The sequence below is a fragment of the Panthera leo genome, chromosome B4 (genome assembly GCF_018350215.1).
Source record: "Panthera leo isolate Ple1 chromosome B4, P.leo_Ple1_pat1.1, whole genome shotgun sequence".
Lineage (NCBI taxonomy): Eukaryota > Metazoa > Chordata > Mammalia > Carnivora > Felidae > Panthera > Panthera leo.
The window spans coordinates 76,035,612-76,057,255 of record NC_056685.1 but is presented as its reverse complement, the minus strand read 5'-3'; the positions used below and the strand labels follow the sequence as shown (position 1 = coordinate 76,057,255).

At 37.0% G+C, this 21,644-nt stretch overlaps 1 protein-coding gene and 1 long non-coding RNA gene across 8 annotated transcripts in view; one reads left to right on the top strand and one right to left on the bottom strand.

The window, feature by feature from the left end:
• SPATS2 (spermatogenesis associated serine rich 2) overlaps window positions 1–21,644 on the bottom strand; it is a 149,901-nt gene that overhangs the window by 17,143 nt on the left and 111,114 nt on the right. For all 3 annotated transcript variants that reach the window (XM_042946429.1, XM_042946428.1, XM_042946430.1), the window contains 5 exons: window positions 21,183–21,291; window positions 19,997–20,046; window positions 10,606–10,867; window positions 8,723–8,902; window positions 6,211–6,346 (listed from right to left, as the gene is read on the bottom strand). In XM_042946429.1, coding sequence (XP_042802363.1) covers window positions 6,211–6,346; window positions 8,723–8,902; window positions 10,606–10,867; window positions 19,997–20,046; window positions 21,183–21,291 — 737 coding nt within the window. The remainder of the gene's footprint in view (window positions 1–6,210; window positions 6,347–8,722; window positions 8,903–10,605; window positions 10,868–19,996; window positions 20,047–21,182; window positions 21,292–21,644) is intronic.
• LOC122224517 overlaps window positions 1–21,644 on the top strand; it is a 97,696-nt gene that overhangs the window by 2,664 nt on the left and 73,388 nt on the right. For all 5 annotated transcript variants that reach the window (XR_006204831.1, XR_006204827.1, XR_006204830.1 and 2 more), the window contains exon 2: window positions 4,831–4,964. This is a non-coding gene — a long non-coding RNA (uncharacterized LOC122224517). The remainder of the gene's footprint in view (window positions 1–4,830; window positions 4,965–21,644) is intronic.

Genomic DNA, 21,644 nt, shown 5'->3' with positions numbered 1-21,644 from the left:
AAGAATATACCACAAAAGTACACTCACTATGATTACAACTATTAAGATTATATGTGCATACAGATGGGGGACACAAGAGGACACAGAAAGTTAAGTTGGTAGAGTTACATGACTTTTACTTCTACTTTAAAGAACTGCTGTTATGCTCTCATTTTACCTTGGTCTCTGACTTCCTCCCATATTGCTTTCAACTACTGCCCCCTTAGCTATAGCTATACCAGGTGGAGCCCCTACATGTCCCTTCTATGCCTTTGCTTAGATCAGATCTCCTAATGGCAGTATTCTAGCCCCATCCTTTCTGCCAATGTAATTCCTGTCCTTCAAACCTTAATAATGATTCATTTATTTTAAGAAATCTTTTCTAATTGACCCCACTCCCTAGTTACCTTTCCCTTAATCTTCATACTTTCTCCACAACTAGGATCTGACTTGAAGGATAGGTGAATCACAAATCATTGTAAGGTGTGATTTAAGGCTTCTGAATTACAAAGCAATATTTGGATGGAATATTCCTTCTTAGTTTTATTTTACAAGAATCCTTATAAAGGCTTTCATAGGCTCACTCAAAATTTTGGTCCTGCTCAATCTAACTCTGTTACATAATGACAAAATTTCTTAGTCCCTAAATTTCCTCTGTTATATAGCCTTTAAGCTGAGAAGGAAATAATATATGTGACAAGTACCAAGTCTCTAGCATTCTTCCTAAGCTTTAGTGAGAAGTGAGCCATCAGTGAGAGATGGGATGAAAATCATAGGTTACAGGGAGTCAGAATACAGAGATTCAAATATTGAGTCTGCAATTTATGATGTTATGTTAGGCAAATCGCTTAAGACTCAAATCCCTTTTAAATGGTAAAGTTGAATTTAAAATTCCTACTTAGCAGGATAGAAATCCAGATAAATAAGTCAGATAATATGACTGAATGTTTGGTAAACTGTTTGATAATTATCATGTTACTAGATATTTTCACAGATGGTTAAAGGGTTAAATTTTAGGAGCGCCTGGTTGGCTCAGTCGGTCAAGTGTCTGATTCTTGGTTTTGGCTCAAGTCATGATCTCAGTCATGAGGTCAAGCCCTGTATCAGGCTCCTTGTTGGACATGGAGCCTGCCAGAGATTCTCTCTCTCCCTCTCCCCTGCTTGTATGCATACACACACTCTCTCTCTCTCAGGAAAAAAAAAAAAAAAAAAAAGAGTGAAAAATTTAAATTAAAGGATATCAAAAACCAAGAAGGCCAACTACTAGTAGAAATAAGGTATCAATGTACTAAATATGCAACAACTGAAGAATAATTTAAAGGTATAGAGTGCTATGGAGATTTTTGATAACACATTATTACATTAGCCCATTCCTTTATTTCTAAAATAGACATTTTTGAAAGTGCTTTGGTTCTTAAAATGATATGTAAGTTTTCACCATATAAATTTAAAGTTTATATGGACTTTAAGGATCTAAAAGCCTTAGGTTAGACTACCTGTAGCTTAACATCTTCTCTAAAAGAGAAGCTCAACTAAAAGGAAGTAACTTTTTTTGCTGTTTAATTTATTTTTTTAATTTATCCAAGTTAGTTGGTATATAATGCAACAGTGATTTCAGGAGCAGATTCCTTAATGCCCCTTACCCACCTAGCCCATCCCCTCCTCCCACAACCCCTCCAGCAAACCTCTGCTCTCCATATTTAAGAGTTTCTTATGTTTTGTCCCCCTTCCTGTTTTTATATTATTTTTGCTTCCCTTCCTTTATGTTCATCTGTTTCCTATCTTAAACTCCTCATATGAGTGAAGTCATATGACATTTGTCTTTCTCTGACCAATTTCACTTAGCATAATACCCTCCAGTTCCATCCATGTAGTTGCAAACGGCAAGATTTCATTCTTTTTGATTGCTGAGTAATCAAAAAGAAGGTATATATGTATATACTACATCTTCTTTATCCATTCATCCATCAATGGACATTTGGGCTCTTTTAATACTCTGGCTAATGTTGATAGTGCTGCTATAAACACTGGGGTGCACGTGTCCCTCTGAAATAGTATACCTGTATCCTTTGGATAAATACCTAGTAGTGCAATTGCTGAGTCATAGGGTAGTTCTATTTTTAATTTTTCGAGGAACCTCCATACTGTTTTCCAGAGTGGCTGCACCAGTTTGCATTCCCACCGGCTGTGCAAAAGAGATCCTCTTTCTCTGCATCCTCACCAACATCTGTTGTTGCCTGAGTTGTTAATGTTAGCCATTCTGACAGGTGTGAGGTGGTATCTCATTGTGGTTTTGATTTGTATTTCCCTGATGATGAGTAATGTTGAGCATTTGTTTGTGTGTTGGTTGGCCATCTGGATGTCTTCTTTGGAGAAGTGTCTATTCATGTCTTTTGCCCATTTCTTCACTGGATTGTTTTTTGGGTGTTGAGTTTGATAAGTTCTTTATAGATTTTGGATACTAACCCTTTATCTGATATATCGTTTGCAAATATCTACTCCCATTCCATCGGTTGCCTTTTTAATTTTGTTGATTGTTTCCTTCACTGTGCAGAAGCTTTTTATTTTGAAGAGGTCCCAATAGTTCATTTTTGCTTTTGTTTCCCTTGCCTCCAGAGATGTATTGAGTAAAAAGTTGCCTGCGCCAAGTTCAAAGAGGTTTTTGCCTGCTTTCTCCTTGAGGATTTTGATGGCTTCCTGTCTTACATTTAGGTCTTTCATCCATTTTGAGTTTATTTTTGTGTACGTGTAAGAAAGTGGTCCAGGTTCATTTTTCTGCATGTCGCTATCCAGTCTTCTCAGCACCACTTGAAGAGACTGTCTTCCACTGGATATTCTTTCCTGCTTTGTCAAAGATAAGTTGGCCATACGTTTGTGGGTCCATTTCTGGGTTCTCTATTCTGTTCCATTGATCTCAGTGTCTGCTTTTGTGCCAAGAAGTAACTTTTCTAAGGTGAATGAGGAATCAGCTATGAAAAATTTCAGTCATAAGCAAAGACTTACATTGACTTTATATGTTTAGAATTTCAAATTTCTTATCCATTTTATCCTTAAAAAATTATTTTAAAACGTTTATTTTTGAGAGAGAGAGAGAGAGAGACAGCATGAGCAGGGGAGGAGAGAGAGAGAGAGAGAGAGAGACAGAATCCGAAGCAGGTTCCAGGCTCTGAGCTGTCAGCACAGAACCTGATGCGGGGCTCAAACCCACAAGCCATGAGATCATGACCTGAGCCAAAGTCAAATGCTTAACCAACTGAGCCACCCAGACACCCCTCCATTTTCTCCTTTAACAAAGAGTTGAGTGTGTTTAAGAGATGCCTCTCCATTTTCTCCTTTAACAAGGAGTTGAGTTGCTTTACAAAGGCAAGTTGAGTGTATTTCCTGTTGGCATTTTCACCAACATATTATATGACAACTGTCCAAAATGATTTATCTACTTTAGCTTCATGTTCCATTCCATATCCTGCTCCTTAATAACTTTAAACTTAAGTCAACTAATAGCTCCAACAATGTAAGTCAGACAAATTTTATGAATGGACAAGAAAAGTAAACTTGGGTCTAGAGATGATTATTACTGGATCACCAACAAACAGATTTTGAGTTTTACATACTGGAAAAGCCTCTGATTTTACCTTCCCACAGGTATGTGTCTGCTTTCATTTGGCCCCAAAATGAAAGCAGTTATCTGTATAATTCCCCTAGTGCTCCATCAATGTAATCTTACTGTTGCAAATTTGTTAAACCCTTTTCTTTTCTTTTATACTATAACCAACACAAAAAATGGCTTCCTGAGTGACATTAACTGTAAGCTCTGGTTCAGTGCCAAATGGAGTTAGCTTACCTGCCAATTATGTCTTGAAGTAGCAACTGCAAGGGGCATTGAAATAAGGTAGTATAAAAACCCAATCAGCCAGAGAGAAGGGTACCAGCAGGAAAGGGCAGGTAAATCTCTTTCCTCAAGTTAAATTGACCCGGTTGTCACGTCTGCTAATCAATCCTAAGTACACAGTTCCCAGGCAGGAAACCATTTCATTTGTCATTTATCGAAGGAGGCTCTCCTTGGCTGGGTTCCAAGTCAACAGGAACTCACAAATCTCTCTCCCGGAACTGCATTTCCTGGTTTAGGCTGGTTCTGAATACAATCAGATCCTGTGGCTAAGTAATCAGTAAGCTAAACAATCATGGAAACCAGAGGCTTATCAAAGCAAAGTTGGGATGATCTACTCTTAGCTCTTTATTCTTTTCCAAATGAGTCAATAATATCTGATATGATAGTAATCCAGAGCGAAGGGCATGGTACTTTCTCCCAAAAGGTTCATAAAGAGTAGAAACCAGTTACTTAGAAATATTCGTAGAAGTTAGAGCTTAATTTAAGGTGAGTTTGGGAAGACTGCTTGGAGTTAGAGAAGTATAAAGATATAGAAGAACATATCAGGATAGAAAAGTGGCATCAACAAGTATATAGAAGAGGAAATGTGAATGTTAAGTCTTCTGGCTGAAGCAAACATGTATGTAAGAAAGACAGAAGATATGACATTAAATTTCTAGCTATAAAACCTGAAAGGGAAAACTCAGGATTCAGGACAAAGAGCCTGCTTAGGATTCTCTCTCTTCCTCACTCTCTCTGTCTCTCTCTCTCTCTCTGCCCCCTACCCCATGCATGTGCCTGCCCTCTCTTTCTCAAAATAAATAAATAAACTTAAAACTATATACACAAACATATATGTACTTTTGGTTATGATGATTTAGTGGACCATTCCACACTTTGCAAATGATAAAAGTATGTGTCAGCAACTTTTTGGAGGCTTTATTCTACATCTTCATTAATTCATGCCCTCTTCAATTCCACAGGACGGAGGCTGCCTACACTCCCTTGTCTCTTGTTTCTTGTGGCATGAAGTAACCATACTAAGCTGATGAACAGAGACGTGGTTGAATACGACCACAAACAGGCAAGAAAATGGATGGTTGGGAGGAAGAGTGGGGTAGGTTTCCTCTATTCATGAATGCTTCCTCTCATATTTCAGATCTAGGCACGTCTTACAGAGAAGGAAAGTAGACAGTCTTACACCTCCAAACATCAACCTAGCTGCTGGTCTTTCCATCACTTTACTGAATTTGGTCCTCAGGGCTTTTCCATTGCAAACAAGTCCCTTATAAAAATGCAAATACCTCCCCAGAAAGGAGTTATGGCTTCAGTATTAGTTACCACCTCAATATATAATGATTAAAACTAGCTTCAGTAATTTTAAAAAACATTAGAATATATTTCTCCCCGCAAAAGATTCTATAGTCAAATACGCTTGAGAAACAGCACAGTATAGCTCCCTCTTGTAGATTCACAGTGCACATTAGCATTGAAAAAGCACTTCAGTCCAGTGGTAAAATTTTTAAAAAAGTATTTTCAAACCTCTTTAACTACCAAACCCTATTTCCCCTACAGAACACATATTAATATATTTTAAGATGTGAGTATTTTTTATTGTTTTATTTTTATTTTTAAAGTTTATTTTGAGAGAGAGAGAGAGAGAGAGAGAGAGAGAGAGACAGTGAGCATGCAAGTGGGGAAGGGACAGAGAGAGAGAGAGAGAGAGAGAGAATCCCAAGCAGACTGTGCACTGTCACTCCAGAGCCTGATGCAGGGCTCAATCCCACAAAACTGTGAGATCATAACCTGAGCTGAAATCAAGATTTGGACACTTAACAGACTGAGCCATCCAGGTGCCCCTAGTTAAGAGTATTTTTTTTAGAACACAGTTTGAAAAACACAAAATTAAAACAAATCGATTAATAATAAGGCACCAAAGATATGTTTAGGGCAGAGTGCATTAGGAAGGATGACAGGAGGTGGGAAAGCAAAGACAGGTCTTTTCTACTTCATAATTTTGTTCAAAAACATCATGCCATTTGTTGCAGGTTCCTGGTTTAAAAGACAGACCCTAAAGTAAGGATGTATGGTCCATTCTATAATTATTTGTCCTTTTCTGAACAGTATCAACCTCAAGCCCATTCCCAGAACACAAAGAGTTCTCTGTACCACCCATTTGCAAAATGGCCATGTGACCAAAAGGAGTTGAATGAAGCAGAAAGCTAAATATACCTCAGGATTTTTAAGTTTCTTCCCACTACATAGAGCAGTTAAGAGTCAGAAATTAAAGGACCTGGTGAATGGCAGACCATGTTTATAAATGATCATCTTTGTGCCATGTGATCAAATGCAACTTAACTTACCAGCTCTGCAATTCAGCAAAAGCTTGTTTCATTTTCTTAATGGAAGCATCCATCTCTTCTTTAACTACAACTCGATACCGTGCGAGAGACACTGTACAGCGCTGGAGGTCTTTCACAGATTTTTCAATATTGGAACCTTGGGAAGAAAACCCAAGGATTAATATAAAAAAAGGAGCACAAGTAACCTGAAAGTTAGATATGAACACCTAAGCATGTAAAGTAACAAATGTCATGTGGACTAAAAATGTTTCCTTAATGGCCACCCTCCTCACCAAAAAATTGATGTTTTCATAGATTTTTGTTTTTAACTAAGTATCCTGGCTAAGATGGAGTACTAGGAGTTGGATTTACCCTCCTGTCTTACACAACTAAACACACACACAGACAAAACATATGAAACCTGGTTTTCAGACAATAGATGATAGACAGTACTTCTTCCCTGAGAAAAGACACAAATGAAGTGAGGCCTATGATTGCCTCAACTTACTGCCATGAAAGAGTTTCCAGGCTGCAGTGCAAGGAGGAGAAATCCTAATCCTGAATTGAGAGGACAGAGCTAAGAACTTGGGGAGGCCAAGGTGGTTAGAATTCTAAGGGCAGAATACTAGAGAGGAAAGAGCTACACAAAGATGAGAAAATTGTACAGAGATCTGCAGGGGATTCTGAATGCATCGGTGTGAGGAAACTACCTGAGACAGGAAAAAGAACCACTGGAAAGGAATACGCAGAACAAGCCTCAGACCTCACCCAGCCCACAAATAGTTCATGTTCACACCAGCCAGAATAGGGCACCAGGTAGAACACTTGGAAGGGTACTCCCTCAGTAATGAGGCAAAATTAGCTCTAACGGCTACTCTAGTTCCACCTAACAAAGCTTAAAAACAAGCCTCAAACTGTTACCAAATAGTCCCAGAACAAATCATAACAGTACTTAAATAGAACACAAAAACTATCTAGCAATCGACAAAGCAAAATTCACAATGTCTGGCACCCAATAAAAAATTACTAGGCATACAAAGAGGCAGACAAACATGATCCATAATGAAAAATCAACTAACAGAAACAGATGCAGAAATGTCATAGATGTAGAGTCAAGTAAATAAAGACCTCAAAACAGCTGATACAATCAGATACCGTAAGTTCAAGAAGGCAGAGAAAAGCATAAACATATTAAGGACAGACATGGTCGATACTTTAAAAAACCCAGCTGAACCTCTAGAGGTGAAAAAAGACAATGTCTGAGATGACAATTTCACTGGATAGGATTAACAGCAGACTAGAAACTGTTAAAAAAAAGATTAATGAATTTGACAACAGCAACTTCAGAAACTATCCAAAATGAAGTAAAGTATTTGAATAGGTACCAGTGTTTCAAAACTCTCTAAATGACAGGGTTTGGACTATAATTCACCATGCAGGCATTACAAAATTAATAAAATTCTCTGTGTAGTAGTTCGAAACATTGTATGTGGATAAGCCAACTTTATAGGTAAAGATGAAATATATTTACCACCCAACATATTCTAATCAGTTTCCAAAAGTTCTACCAACCTTTCTATATTCACCAATGTCAAAGTTATATATACAATTTATAGGTGAAATCATAGATCTAAGAAGTTTAATGTGCCAAGATATAGATTTCCAATTTTTTATTTAAATTCTTCCTCATCGCAACTTGATTTCTTTCCAAATCTAAAGAGCTTTCAAGTCTTGTGCTTTTCTTTTTGCTTGACTGAGTATTTTTGACGTGCTTTCTGCACCAAGCTGAGGGTCATGTTAGATTTAAAAGGAAAGCTTCACTAATTAAATTTAGCTCATGTGGAATAAATAATTCAATAAAGAGCTACAGGTTACAAGTGTCTTTTACATTTCTGTTTCGTACATTTAGTGGAGTGGACCACGATGCTTTAGATGTATGACACTCAGAGGGGCTATCATCTCTACCTGTTTAATTACTGGCTGATTATTTAAATGATGAGTATAGTGAAAAAAAAAAGCAAATAACTACCACCAGTCGATACTGCACACTTACTTAAGAGGAAACGATCTTGTTTAAAGCTACAGTCTGACAGATATTAGTAAGCGCATGAAGTTGTGAAGAGAAATGAAAAGATTTCTTTAAAACGTCATGTCAGAGTTGGCAGAGCTTTTTACTATTAAATCAACCAGGAGATAAAAATGAAGGAAACAGTACAAAAATGTTTAGTAAAGCAAATAAAAGAAACAAGTTACTGTTAGTAGAAAAGTCGTTCTGGCCAGTAGAGTTTGACTTTCATTCACTAAAAGGATCCCTGTCATTGTAACAAGACTGTACAGCATCTAAAATACTATCAGACTCCAACTGTGTACACGGAGTTAGGGAAGGGTAGTTGCTGCCTCAAAAACAGAAAAAGTATTACCTGCTAACCTCTGAGATCTCATCTGAGGAACAAGGAGAAAATTTGCCCTCTCTAGCCAAAAGCACAATTTTTTTTTTTTTTTGTTTTCTCTCAAAGGTAGCCTTCTGATTTACCTAGCTTTTTGTTGGTGGAAGAGAGTGGAAAATCTTCCATCCCCAGATTTGAAAACTGAGGTGCTGTGGTAGGTCTTGAGAGAGATTTCGCAGCATTCCTATTTTGTTGAGAATTCTGAGTAGACTGCATAGTCAAAGACTTGGGTTCAAAATCAGAGATGCCATTCTCCAGCATGGACCCTGTCAAAGAAAGGCCAGTATTTTAGAGTAAAAGTTAGGAGGAAATCAATCAAGCAGTCTTAAGTATAAACAAATAAAAAAGGTAAAAATGTTTCAGGTAAAACTATGCCTCTGAAAGGTTATGAACAAAAACAACTGACAAAATAGAACAAAGAGCAGAATCAGTTGGACGAGACTATCAGGAGCATCTGGCTCAGCCCTAAACTTCATCCTGAATGAAAAGGATGAGTCTGTGTTAACCCATCTCAAGATAAGCTAGCTTGTTCCCTGTACCTTGGTAGCTCTGGGCACAAGGAAGCACTAATTTCTTATAGCTTCTGTAAGTTATACTGAGGAAAAAAGAGTTTTACACTGTTCCAGGGAAGGGAGAGTTTTATTATTAATCTATTTATTTATTAAGTTTTTTAAAAAAGTTATCTCTACACCCAACGTGGGGATCGAACTCACAATATTCAAATCAGGAGTTGCATGCTCCATCAACGGAGCCAGCCAGGTACCCCGAGAGTTTTAAAAGCTTTACGGAAAGCACAAAGAGTTAGGATATCAAAGAAGAGCTAGCTCAGGAAAAAAAAAAAAAAAAAAAAAAAAAAAAAAAGGGAAGCCACTGACTATCTTTGGTTTATTTGAGGTTATAGCGTAGGTGCTATATTTTTCTCTAAGTCTTTTTGTGTGTGCAAGCTAATCAATAAAAGAACATCTGAGAAGTACAGAACAACTCTTAAATTGTCATTACATAATAACTCTAGCAGCAACAGAGCAAGTGGAAATGGATTAACAACCAAGTAATTAAAAAGCCAACTTTAAAAGACATATTCCCAGTATCTTCCCAACATTCATCAAAATGGTTAATAAAACAAAAAATGTGCAAGATATTTGAATTGACAACATTAATCTTAATTCTTTACTAGAAAACAAATGTGGGACAATAAAAACCAACAGTCTACTTCTCATGAAAGCCACGGGATTACAGTTACTATTATATATTCCTCACTGTGTTGGGCCCTAAAATAGTAACATCAACATCAATTCATCATCATCACTGTCCTTAATAATAAGCAATTTAAAAAGTCTTAAGGTCACCTTCTATAATCTCTAACTACTGAGGGATTATTATGTTAAAAGATTTCCACAAGACTGACTTAAACTAAAATTAAAATATAAGACAATGGAATAACAACTATATTCTTCTAGGCCTTTGGTAACTACAGTTGACCCTTGAACAATGTGGGGGTTAAGGGCACTGACCCCCTCCCTTGCAGTTGAAAATCTGTATATAACTTTGACTCTTCCAAAACTTAAACCTACTGTTGATCAGAAGCTTTACCAATAACATACAGTCAATAAACATGTTTTGTATTTTATATGTATTATATCCAATATTCTTACAATAAAGTAAGCTAGAGAAAAGAAAATGTTATTAAGAAAACCATTAGGAAAAAAAATCATTAGGAAGAGAAAATATATTTGCAGTACTGTATTATATTTTTTCGGGGAAAAAAATCCACAAGTAAGTGGACCTGCATAGTCCACACTGCGTTGTTCAAGAATCAACTGTACAAAATTTGACTCTTTCATATAAAAGGCAACAAAAACTAAAAAATAAAAGACTAACTAAATTCAATTTATTGGTTGCTTTTTCAACCAGGAAGCCCCTATATTTTTCAACAGAAAACAACCTTTCAAAGATCTGTTAATAAACTCACCTGTTCTATCCAGCACATCTGGTGTAGTAGACTCAGGATCTTCCAATTCTCTGGCATCTATTGAAAGTATCTCCATACCTTCACTGAGTGAGTCCACAGACTCAGTATCATTGATGGCACCGTTGACATGGTAACCATTAATACCCCCTTTCTCTGAAGAAGGCACAGTCTGTTCCTCTTGAATGGAAACCGATTTACTGGAATCTGGGATACTGTTACTTGCTTCTGCTGTAGGCTTTGGTTTGCTTTTCTTCTTTTTGTTCTAATGGTTATTCAAGATTTGAAAAAAAGAAAAGAAAAAGAAGACCCCACAACCCAGAGAAGTAACTCTAGCTACCCAAAGGCAATCAATGTTGTTAATTTCTCGTATGCCCTCCCCAAAATTGAACACATTCTTGTATATTTTGAACTACTGACTAAAATAAGTATGTAAAATACTTTGGATAAACTCAAACACATAAATATAAAAAATGTATGCATGGAAAAACCCACCAAATCAAAAGAAATTACAAAATGTGAAATACGTCCAACTTATATACAAAAAGTTAAATTTATACAGAGCTCTAACAAAAAACAAACAAAACAACAGCCCAATAGAAAAAAATGGTGTAGGATACAAACACATGGAATGAAGTGCAACCTCAGTCTAATAAGAGACATAAATTAAAACTGCACTGCAGAGGATTCTGGGACAATGACAGAGGAGGAAGCACTAGTAATCTGTCTCACTAGACAATAATTACACTGGCAGAATCTGTGTAATGTAACTATTTTGGAACTCTGGAGTCTACTGAAGACTTAAAATTTGCAGGTGAAGACCTGGACAGTAAATCGTGGTTAATCTCAGTCTGTATCAGCTCCTCTCATAGAAGCAGTTACCTTAGGGTGCAGGCAGCTGTGCACCTGTTCTTGGAGCAGCTCGCACACATTGTGGGAGCCAGGGCAGACAAAAAGGACCCTGTCCTCCAAATTTTGGGAATCTGCACTCTGAACCCTGCTCAGCTTTTTTTGATCACAGGAGTGTAGACAAAGAGTCAGGCATCCATTGTTATTGCACCTTCTCCCATTGTTGTAAGCCCTGCCAGCTTTGGCTGAGTGACTTCCAGGGAAATAAAAAGAGCAGTGCCCCCAGAAAGCAAACAATAATAAAAAAATAGCAAATCCTGAGGAAGGGGCAGAATCTGATTTCCAAAGTTATCACATTATTAGATTCAAATGTCCAGTTTTTCAACATAAAATCACAACTACAAAAAACAAGTATGATCTACTTAAAGGGAAAAAAATCAACAGTAACTGCCTTTGGTAACCAGAAGGGAGGTGGATAGGGGGATGGGTTAAGTAGGTGATGAAGATTAAAAAGTGCACTAGATGATATACGGAAGTGTTGAATCACTATATTGTACATCTGAAACTAATATTATGCTGTATGTTAACTGGAATTAAAAAAAAAACAGAACAACTGTCTTAAAGATACTCAAAAAATTAAAAGAAGATCTGGACAAAGCCAAGAAAACAAAGCATGAACAAAATGTAAATGTCAATAAAGAGATAGAAAACCTAAAAGAAATTAGTTAAGAGGGGTGCCTAGGTGGCTCAGTTGGTTAAGTGTCCGACTTCGGCTCAGGTTATAACCTCAGGGTTTGTGAGTTAGAGCTGAGAGCCTGCTTTAGATTCTGTGTCACCCCCTCTCTCTGAATGCCCCCCCCCCACTGCCCTGTTTGCACTCTCTCTCAAAAAATACATTAAAAAATCTATAAGGGGCGCCTGGGTGGCTCCACAGGTTGAGCATCTGACTTCAGCTCAGGTCATGATCTCATGGTTCATGAGTTCAAGCTCCACATCGGGCTCTGTGCTGACAGCTTGGAGCCTGGAGCCTGCTTCAGATTCTGTGTCTCCCTCTCTTTCTGCCCCTCCCCTGCTCACACTCTGTCTCTGTTTCTCTCAAAAATAAATAAGCGTTCAAAACAAAGACAAACAAGTGATTTCACTTATAAAAAAACATTAAAAAATAAGAAATTAATTAAGAAATGCTGGAGCTAAAAAATAGAATAACTGAAATTTTAAAATTCACTAGAAAGATTCAAAGGCAGATTTCAGCAGCAGAAGAAAAAAAATCTGTGAACTTGAAGATTGGAGAATGCAAATTGTAAAGTCTGAGGAAGAGGAAAGAAAAAAAAACTGAAGAAAAGTAAATAGAATCTAAGGGACCTGTGGGACACCAAAAAGTAGACCAATATACACATCATAAAAGTCTGAAAAGAAGATAAAGGGACAGAAATAATATCTGACGATATCTGAAAAAGAAATAATGGCTGAAAACTTCCCAAATTTAATGAAAAACATGAATATAAACACCCAAGAAGCCTAATTAACTCTAAGTAAGATGAACTCAAGGAGATTCACACTGAGACACATAATAATCAAGCTTTCAAAAGACAGAATCTCGAAAGCAGCAAGAGAGAAGTCACTCATCACATACAAGGAATCTTCAATAAAATCATCAGATTTCATCAGATTTCTCATCAGAAACATGAAGGCCAGAAGGCAGTACATGGATATACTCAAAGGGCTGAAATAGAAAAGTATGGTCAACCAAGAATCCTATAACTGGCAAGACTATCCTTCAAAAGTGAAGGAGAGGGGTGCCTGGGTGCCTCAGTTGGTTAAGTGTCTCACTCTTGATTTTGGCTCTGGCCATGATCTCAGTCTGTGAGACTGAGCCCCGTGTGTCAGACTTCGTGCTGGTCATGGAGCCTGCTTGAGATTCTCTGTCTCTCTCCCTTTAGCCCTCCCTGCTCATGTACTCTTTCACTTCCTCTCAAAAAATTAAAAAAAAAATTTTTTTTAAGTAAAGGAGAAATTAAGATATTCCTAGATAAATAAAAGCTGAGGAAGTTCATGACCACCAGATCTGCCCTATAAGAAATGTTCAAAGGAGTCCTGCAACATAAAACGAAAGGACACTAGTCAGTAATTTTAAGCCTTATGAAAAAATAAAAATCTCAGTAAAGGTAAGTACATGAACAATTATAAAGGCCAGCATTATTATAATGGTTTGTAACTATATATTTGGTTTTCTGCATAATTTAAGAGACTAATATGTTTAAAAAAAAAAAAAAACTATTAATCTAAAATCTACTTTGGTTTATAACTCCAGATCTTATTTGTACATAATTTAAGAGACTAATGCATTTAAATTTTTTTTAATGTTTTATTTTTGAGAGAGAGAGAGAGAGACAGAGCTCGAGAGGGGAAGGGCCAGAGAGAGAGGGAGACACAGAATCCAAAGCAGGCTCTAGGCTCCAAGCTGTCAGTACAGAACCCAAGGCGGGGCTCGAACCCAGGAACTGCGAGATCATGACCTGAGCCAAAGTCGGACGCTCAACCGACTGAGCCACCCAGGCGCCCCATAAGACTAATGCATTTAAAAGAATTATTAGTTTGGGGCACCTGGGTGACTCAGTTGGTTAAGCATCAGACTTCAACTCAGGTCATGATCTTGAGGTTCATGAGTTCAAACCCTGCATCCAGCTCACAGCAGTCAGTGCAGAGCCCACTTTGGATCCTCTGTCTCCCTCTCTTTCTGCCCCTCCCCCACTATTACTCTCTCTGACTCTCAAAAATAAACATTAAGAAAATAAAAATAATAAAAAAATATAAGTAAATAAAAATAAAAGAATTATTAGTTTATGCTTTGGGGAACACAATGTATTAAGATATAATTCTGTGACATCAACAACCAAAAGAAGTGGGGATGGAGCTGTAAAGGAACAGAGTTTTTGTAGGTTATTGAATATAAACTGGTATAATTTCAAATTAGTGTTAAAACTTTAGTATATTAAATGTAATCTCCATAGTAACCACAATGAAAATAGCTATAAAATATACACAAAAGGAAATGAGAAAAGAACTCAAACATTTCAGTATAAATAACAGATTAAATTCAAAAGAAGACAGTAATGCAAAAAATGAGGGATAGAAAAAAAGTTAAAAACAAACGGAAAACAGCACAATGACAGAAGTCCTTCCTTATCAGTAATTACTTTAAAGGTAAATTGATAAAACTCTACAATCAAAAGACAGAGATTGACAAAATGGATAAATACTCATGATCCAACTATATGCTGTTTACAAGAGACTCACTTTAGATTCAAAGACACAAATAGACTGAAAGTGGAAGGATGGAAAAATGTATTCCATGCAAATAGTAACCAAAAGAGAGCTGGGGCTATTAATATAGCCTTTAGACTTTAAATAAAGCCTGTAGACTTTAAATTAAAAAAGGTTATAAGAGACAAAGAAACACATTATATATTAATAAAAGGCTTAATACAACAAGAAGATATAACAATTATAAACATGTGTACACCTAATGACAGACTATCAAAATATGTGAAGCAAAACCCAGCAGAATTAAAGGGAAAAACAGTTGTACAATAATACTTGGAGACTTCAATATCCTACTCACAACAATGGACAGAACAACCAGACAGAAGATAAGTAAAGAAACAGAGGATTTAAACAACATGACAGGGGTGCCTGGGTGGCTCAGTCGGTTAAGCGTCCGACTTCGGCTCAGGTCATGATCTCGTGGTCTGTGGGTTCGAGCCCCGCGTCAGGCTCTGTGCTGACAGCTCAGAGCCTGGAGCCTGTTTCAGATTCTATGTCTCCCTCTTCCTCTGACCCTCCCCTGTTCATGCTCTCTCTCTCTGTCTCAAAAATAAATAAATGTTAAAAAAAAAATTAAAAAACAAAACAAAACATGACAGACCAACTAGATCTAACAAACATAAACAGAACACTCTACCCAACAAGAGCAGCACAGCACATATGCTCTTCTTGAATGTACAATGTACATGGTACATTTTTCAGGATAGACCATATATAAGGATACAAATGAAGTTTCAACAGATATTTTAAAAGATAGGTATCATACAAAGTGTCTTCTCTGACCAAAATGGGATAAAGTGAGACATCAACAAAAGAAAAATTGGAAAATTCATATTATGGAAATTAGCACATTTTTAAAATTTATGTCTCTTTAAAAAATGTTTATTTTTAGAGAAAGAGAGAGAGAGAGAAAGGAGAGAGGGAGAGACAGAATGTGAATGGAGGAGGGACAGAGAAAAGGGAAAGAGAGAATTCCAAGCAGACTCCACAGTGTCAGCACAGAGCCTGATGAGGGGCTTGAACTCACAAACCATGAGATCATGACCTGAACTGAAACCAAGAGTTGGATGCTTCACTGACTGAGACACCCAGGCGCCCCTGGAAATTAACACATTTTTAAAGAACAAATGGATCAAAGAAGAAATAACAAGGGGAATTAGAAAATACTTAGAGATGAATGAAAATGAAAATATCACATACCAAAACTCAAAGAGTACAGCAAAAGTGATGCTAAAGGGGAAACTGCTAACTGTAAATGCTGACATTAGAAAGTATTTATATATATTATATTATATTATATTATATTATATTATATATATATATATATAATATAATATATATATATCTTACATATAATCTCAAATTAGCAACTTAACTTTGCAGTTAAGGAACTAGAAAAGAACAAACTAAAACCCAAAGCTAGTAGAAGGAAGGAAATAATAAAGATCAGAGCAGAGATAAATGAAATAAAGAACAGAAAAGCAATAGAGAAAAATCAGTGAAACCAAAAGCTGAATCTCTGAAAAGATCAACACAACTGACTAACCTTTAGTTAGAAAGGCTAAGAAAAAAAAAAGAGAGAAGACCCAAATTACTAAAATCAAAAATGAAAGTGGCGATATTACTATAGATTCTACAAAAATAAAAAGGATTACAAGAGAACACTTTGAACAACTTCATGCCAACAAAGAAACACAAAACCTACCAAAACTAAATCACGAAGAAATATAGGAAATATGAACAGACCTATAACTAGTAAAGAGACTGAATCAGTCATCGAAAATCTCCCAACAGGGGCACCTGGTGGCTTAGTCAGTTAAGCATCCAACTTCGGCTTAGGTCATGATCTCATGGTTCACAAGTTCGAGCCCTGCACTGGGCTCTGCACTGACAGAGTGAGGCCTGCTTGGGATTCTCTCTCTCTGCTCCTCCCTCACTCACGCTTTCTCTCTCTCAAAATAAATAAACTTAAAAAAAAAATCCCCCAACAAAGAAAAGCCCTGGATGCAATGGCTTCACTAGTGAATTCTACCAAACACAGAAGAACTAATAACAATTTTCAAAAATTTCCAAAAATTGATGTACTATAGTATCATTTTTCATTTTGGACTAGCAAAGGTCAAAAAGAGTTGACAGGGTTGAGGATATGGAGAAACAAACATTCTCCTATACTACTTTGTGGGAATGCAAAGTGGTACTCTCTATGGTCATCTGGTATGGTAGTATTTATCAAAATTACAAATGCACATATCCTTTGATCCAGCAATTCCACTTCTAGGAATTTATCCTAGGCGATACTGACACATGTACAAAATTATATATAAGGTTATTCACTGAAATACTGTTAATAGTAACAAAACATTGGCAATGACCCAAATGTTGATCAATAAAGGACTGGTTAAATAAATTATGGTGCATCCAAGCAGCAGAATGACTATACATCCTTAAAAAGAACAAGACAATTCTTTATATGTTGACATGGAATACACTCTAAAATATATTACACGAAAAAAAGAGCAGGCAAAGAGAAGAATATATATTCATGTTTGCTTATATATGCATAAAGTATCCCAGATAATACATAAGAAATTGGCAATACTGTTTACCTCTGGGGTGGGAAGCCAAATGGCTGGGGAACAGGGAAGGGATAAAGATGTTTCAGTGTATTATCTTTTAGAGCTTTGAATTTTGAGCCACATCAATATATTACCTATGAAAATAGAAAAATTAAACAAAAACTCCTTTGCCTTTTACCTTGACAAACAACAGCTCTAGTAGCAATCTTAATTCTATTTGTAAGACTAGGGGCCCCTGGGTGGCTGAGTCGGTTGAGCGTCCGACTTCAGCTCGGGTCATGGTCTCACAGTCTGTGAGTTCGAGCCCCATGTTGGGCTCTGTGCTGACAGCTTAGAGCCTGGAGCCTGCTTCGGATCCTGTGCCTCTCTCTCTGCCCCTCCCCTGCTCATGCTCTGTCTCTCTCTGTCTCAGAAGTGAATAAAAACATTAAAAAAAAAAAACAAAAAAACAACTAGACTGACATTACTGAATCAATTTTTCCCCAATCCCTTTTATCCCCCCAAACGTTTTCGATGGCTCTAACAGGAGCACTGCGGGTATTCTAGATATAATTGTCTTCTCCCCACAGCTTTCATTTCTTTCTCTTAACTACTTTCCTCCATGTGAACTAAGTTTTCACATCACTGCTCCGCATATATGATAACTATGTTAGTAACTGCTCATGGTCACATCCTATTGAATTAATCCCAACAGTTAACCAGACTGGATTTGGGCATTTGGGATGGTCAAACTGAAGCCATTTTTCTTTCTTTAAATTTTAAGAAATTTATTTGTCTCCAACATATGCTTTTCCAGCTTCAAGTATATCTTATATCACTAATAACTTATTATCCTGGGGCAATAAATTAATACACTGCTGTTCTTCATAGCACACGTAGCTATTTATATTGGGTGAAAAAAATGGGAAGAAGTTAAGCAAATACTCAAAATTACAGGTATGGAGAGCACTTTAGGGGAATCAGTAGAAGTACTAGGTTCCACTTGGAAAACATTTCAAGAGTCATTAGGGCCAAACCTGGTTTGGTCAAGACCTAACAGAACTCCTAATGAAGTGATTTAGAGTCATCAAGAAAGGATTCCAGAACTGCAGCACTAACTGAATACAGGAAAAGAGCATCCCAAAGAGACTATTATTCCCAGAGATACCTGACTAAAATCTGTACTTTAAGCATTTTCTAAAGGAGCTAGATTTATTTATTTATCTTTAAATACTTATTTATGTATTTTGAGAGAGAGAAAGAGAGAAGGAAGGAGAGGTAGAGAGAATCCCAAGCAGGTATCGTGCTGTCAGTGCAGAGCCCGATGCGGGGCTCAATCTCATAAACCGTGATATCTTGACCTGAGTCAAAACCAAAAGTCAGACGCTTAATGGAATGAGCCACCCAGGTGCCCCTAAAGGAGCTACATTTACAGTAAAGAGCTGTGGGGAGCATTTTGAGATGAGCCAGCATCCTTTAGGGAAAGCATTCTAGTTTTTTTTTTTTAATTTTGTTTTCAATGTTTATTTATTTATTTTGAGAGAGAGAGAGAGACAGACAGACAGACAGAGACAGAGCATGAGTGAGGTAGGGACAGAGAGAGAGGGAGACACAGAATCCGAAACAGGCTCCAGGCTCCGAGCTGTCAGCACAGAGCCTGATGCGGGCTCGAATCCATGAGCCATGAGATCATGATATGAGCCAAAGTCAGACTTTAATCGACTGAGCCACCCAGGCACCCCAAAAGCATTCTAGTTTTAAGTGGATAAGGAGCAGGGAATGAGCATGTTAGATATTGTATCAGGTACTTATATTTGCTGAGTATTATTTTCCTATTTTAGAGATGAACAAACTAAGGCATACAAAAGTTAACAATACTCCAATGTTACAAAGCCAGTTAAGTAGTAGAACAGGATATAAATCCAGTTTTGATTAACTCCACAGCCCAAGTGACTTCTACCTCCCTAAACTGAAACATAAGCCTCCTCTGCATAGCTAATAATACAAAGCCCCTTTTAAGGCTTTAAGTCAAAGCTCATTAATATCAGAGACTATATAACAAAGTTGTCTGACCTAAAAATCTTGAGCTATTTTAACTGATTTACAATATGAATGATACTGAAAACCCCTGGACTAGATCACTTTCTTTAGAGGAGCTCTGCTATCCTTGACATGCTCTCGTTTCATCCGTAATATTACCTCAGCAACTACACCCTGGCAAAGTCATTCTGTTTCCTGCCTTAAATCACACGGAAGAGACTGTGTGGTACTCTATGTACACAGCTGTGTTTCAATGTCACAGAAGACTTTTTTTAACCACATGAAGTGCAGTGGCATATGTAAATCTTTTCTATGTAAATCTTTTCTTTCAATTATGTTTGCAGGGCCTAAAATTTACAAAAACATTTTTTTAATATTTATTTTTGAGAGAGAGAGAGAGAGAGAGCGCACACGCATGAGCAGGGGAGGGTCAGAGAGAGAGGGAAACATAGAATCTGAGTTGTCAGCACAGAGCCTGACGTGGGGCTCAAACTCACGAGCCATGAGATCGTGACCTGAGCTGAAGTCGGAAGCTTAACCGACTGAGCCACCCAGGCACCCCAGGGCCTAAATTTTTTAATGATAAAAATGCCAATACCATGCTTGTAAATTTAATTCATTTTTACCTTTTTCTTGCCTGTTACTGTCCATTCTTTGAGTACTTCACTGGCGCTACCTGTAAAAGAAACCAACTACAGATTTTCTCTCCTACCACATCCATGGTCAACAAGGTAATTAGTGTCCCTGCATTTTGTAATTGCTGGAGAATTTCCAAAGTTCCTAATAGGAAAGGTTAAGGTTCAAGTCTAAGTGCTAATATGATGAGATAATCCTATCATATTTACCTTTTGGAATATCTGTCCATTTAGACCCCCCCCTTCTCCATGTAATTTCCTTTGTAAGTTCTTCTAAGAAGAGAGTAATGCAGCCTGACCATTTGGAAGATTCTTTTATTTATAAAGCTTAGACAGTATACAAAGATAACTGGTTTTAGCCCAAATATGCTATCCTCTCCCCTCTAGAAGATCAAATACCATTTGGCTATGTTGCTTAAGAGAGAGCTATACACTATTCTAGACCCAAATACTAACATTATAAAGAAAACAGATGATGATAAAGAAAAACCTTACAGTATTTGGGTCTGTTTATTCTACACTGACAAATTCAGGACAATAGAAACAGGGAGACCTAATCTGACGTTGGTATTTAACGAAGCAACAGCTTCAAGCAAAGTTTTTCTCAAAACAAATTATGCGGAAAGAAGTTTATAAAACACTCCTCAACTCTATAAACTGAAGCCTTGGCTAACCCCACCAATCTTCCATATGTCAGACAAGGAAACTCAAACCCTTACATTTGAATCACTTGCAGGAACCACACTAAATGGCATAGCAGCCGGGAAGAGAATGTGGAGTCCTTGAATTTGACATCTGTTGCTGGGCTGCTGGATCACTGCTTTGTCACTAAGAGGTTCTTAAATTCTTATTCAACCCAATTCCAATCAAGTACCTTATACCACTAGTCATACTATTTGTTCTTAAAACCAACAGAGAACATTTTGAGTAAAATGATGGCATTTTCTCAGCTTGTCTTTTATTCTAAGATATCACATAGCTTATGAATGATACTTCTAGGGCTGAAAGAGGTATCTTTAAGAGATATCTTTAAAAAAATGGCATGGTACATTATGTTATCCTGGGGTTTGCTATATCATCTATAAAACATCAGATTGCTGAACGAATGTTAATAGAAGTTTGAAGCAACGTCTATTTGAACAAATACAAACTTATTAAAAAACGGAGTTAGGATTACCTTCCATGAACGCTTGTACTGTTTTGTCCACACAATTATCAAAGTGCTGCAAAACCAGGATGATTTCGTTGTTGCTCTTATTGGGAACTATTGCACGCACTGCATTTATCTGGAAAAGATGACAGGGTTATTTAATTCTAACATCAGTTCGTCAATTGGCAACTGATGCCTATTATAGAAAATAACAGAAAAAGTGATGTTTCATGTTTAACAGTATGTATCACTCTTTAGTGACAGTGAGAGTACATACAACCATCTCACTGAAAATGATTAACAGATGAACGATAAGAGCACACAGAAAATTAATTTCAAAACTTAGAAAAGCAGAACATTTCTAGAAATAGAAGGTATGTGCCAGATTTTATTTCAAGAAAGGGTGGTTTAATTAGGTATCAGGTATTAATTTAGCCTCAACATTTCCTCATCTCAGCATACTGTGGAGAAAGGTAAATAGTTTAACGA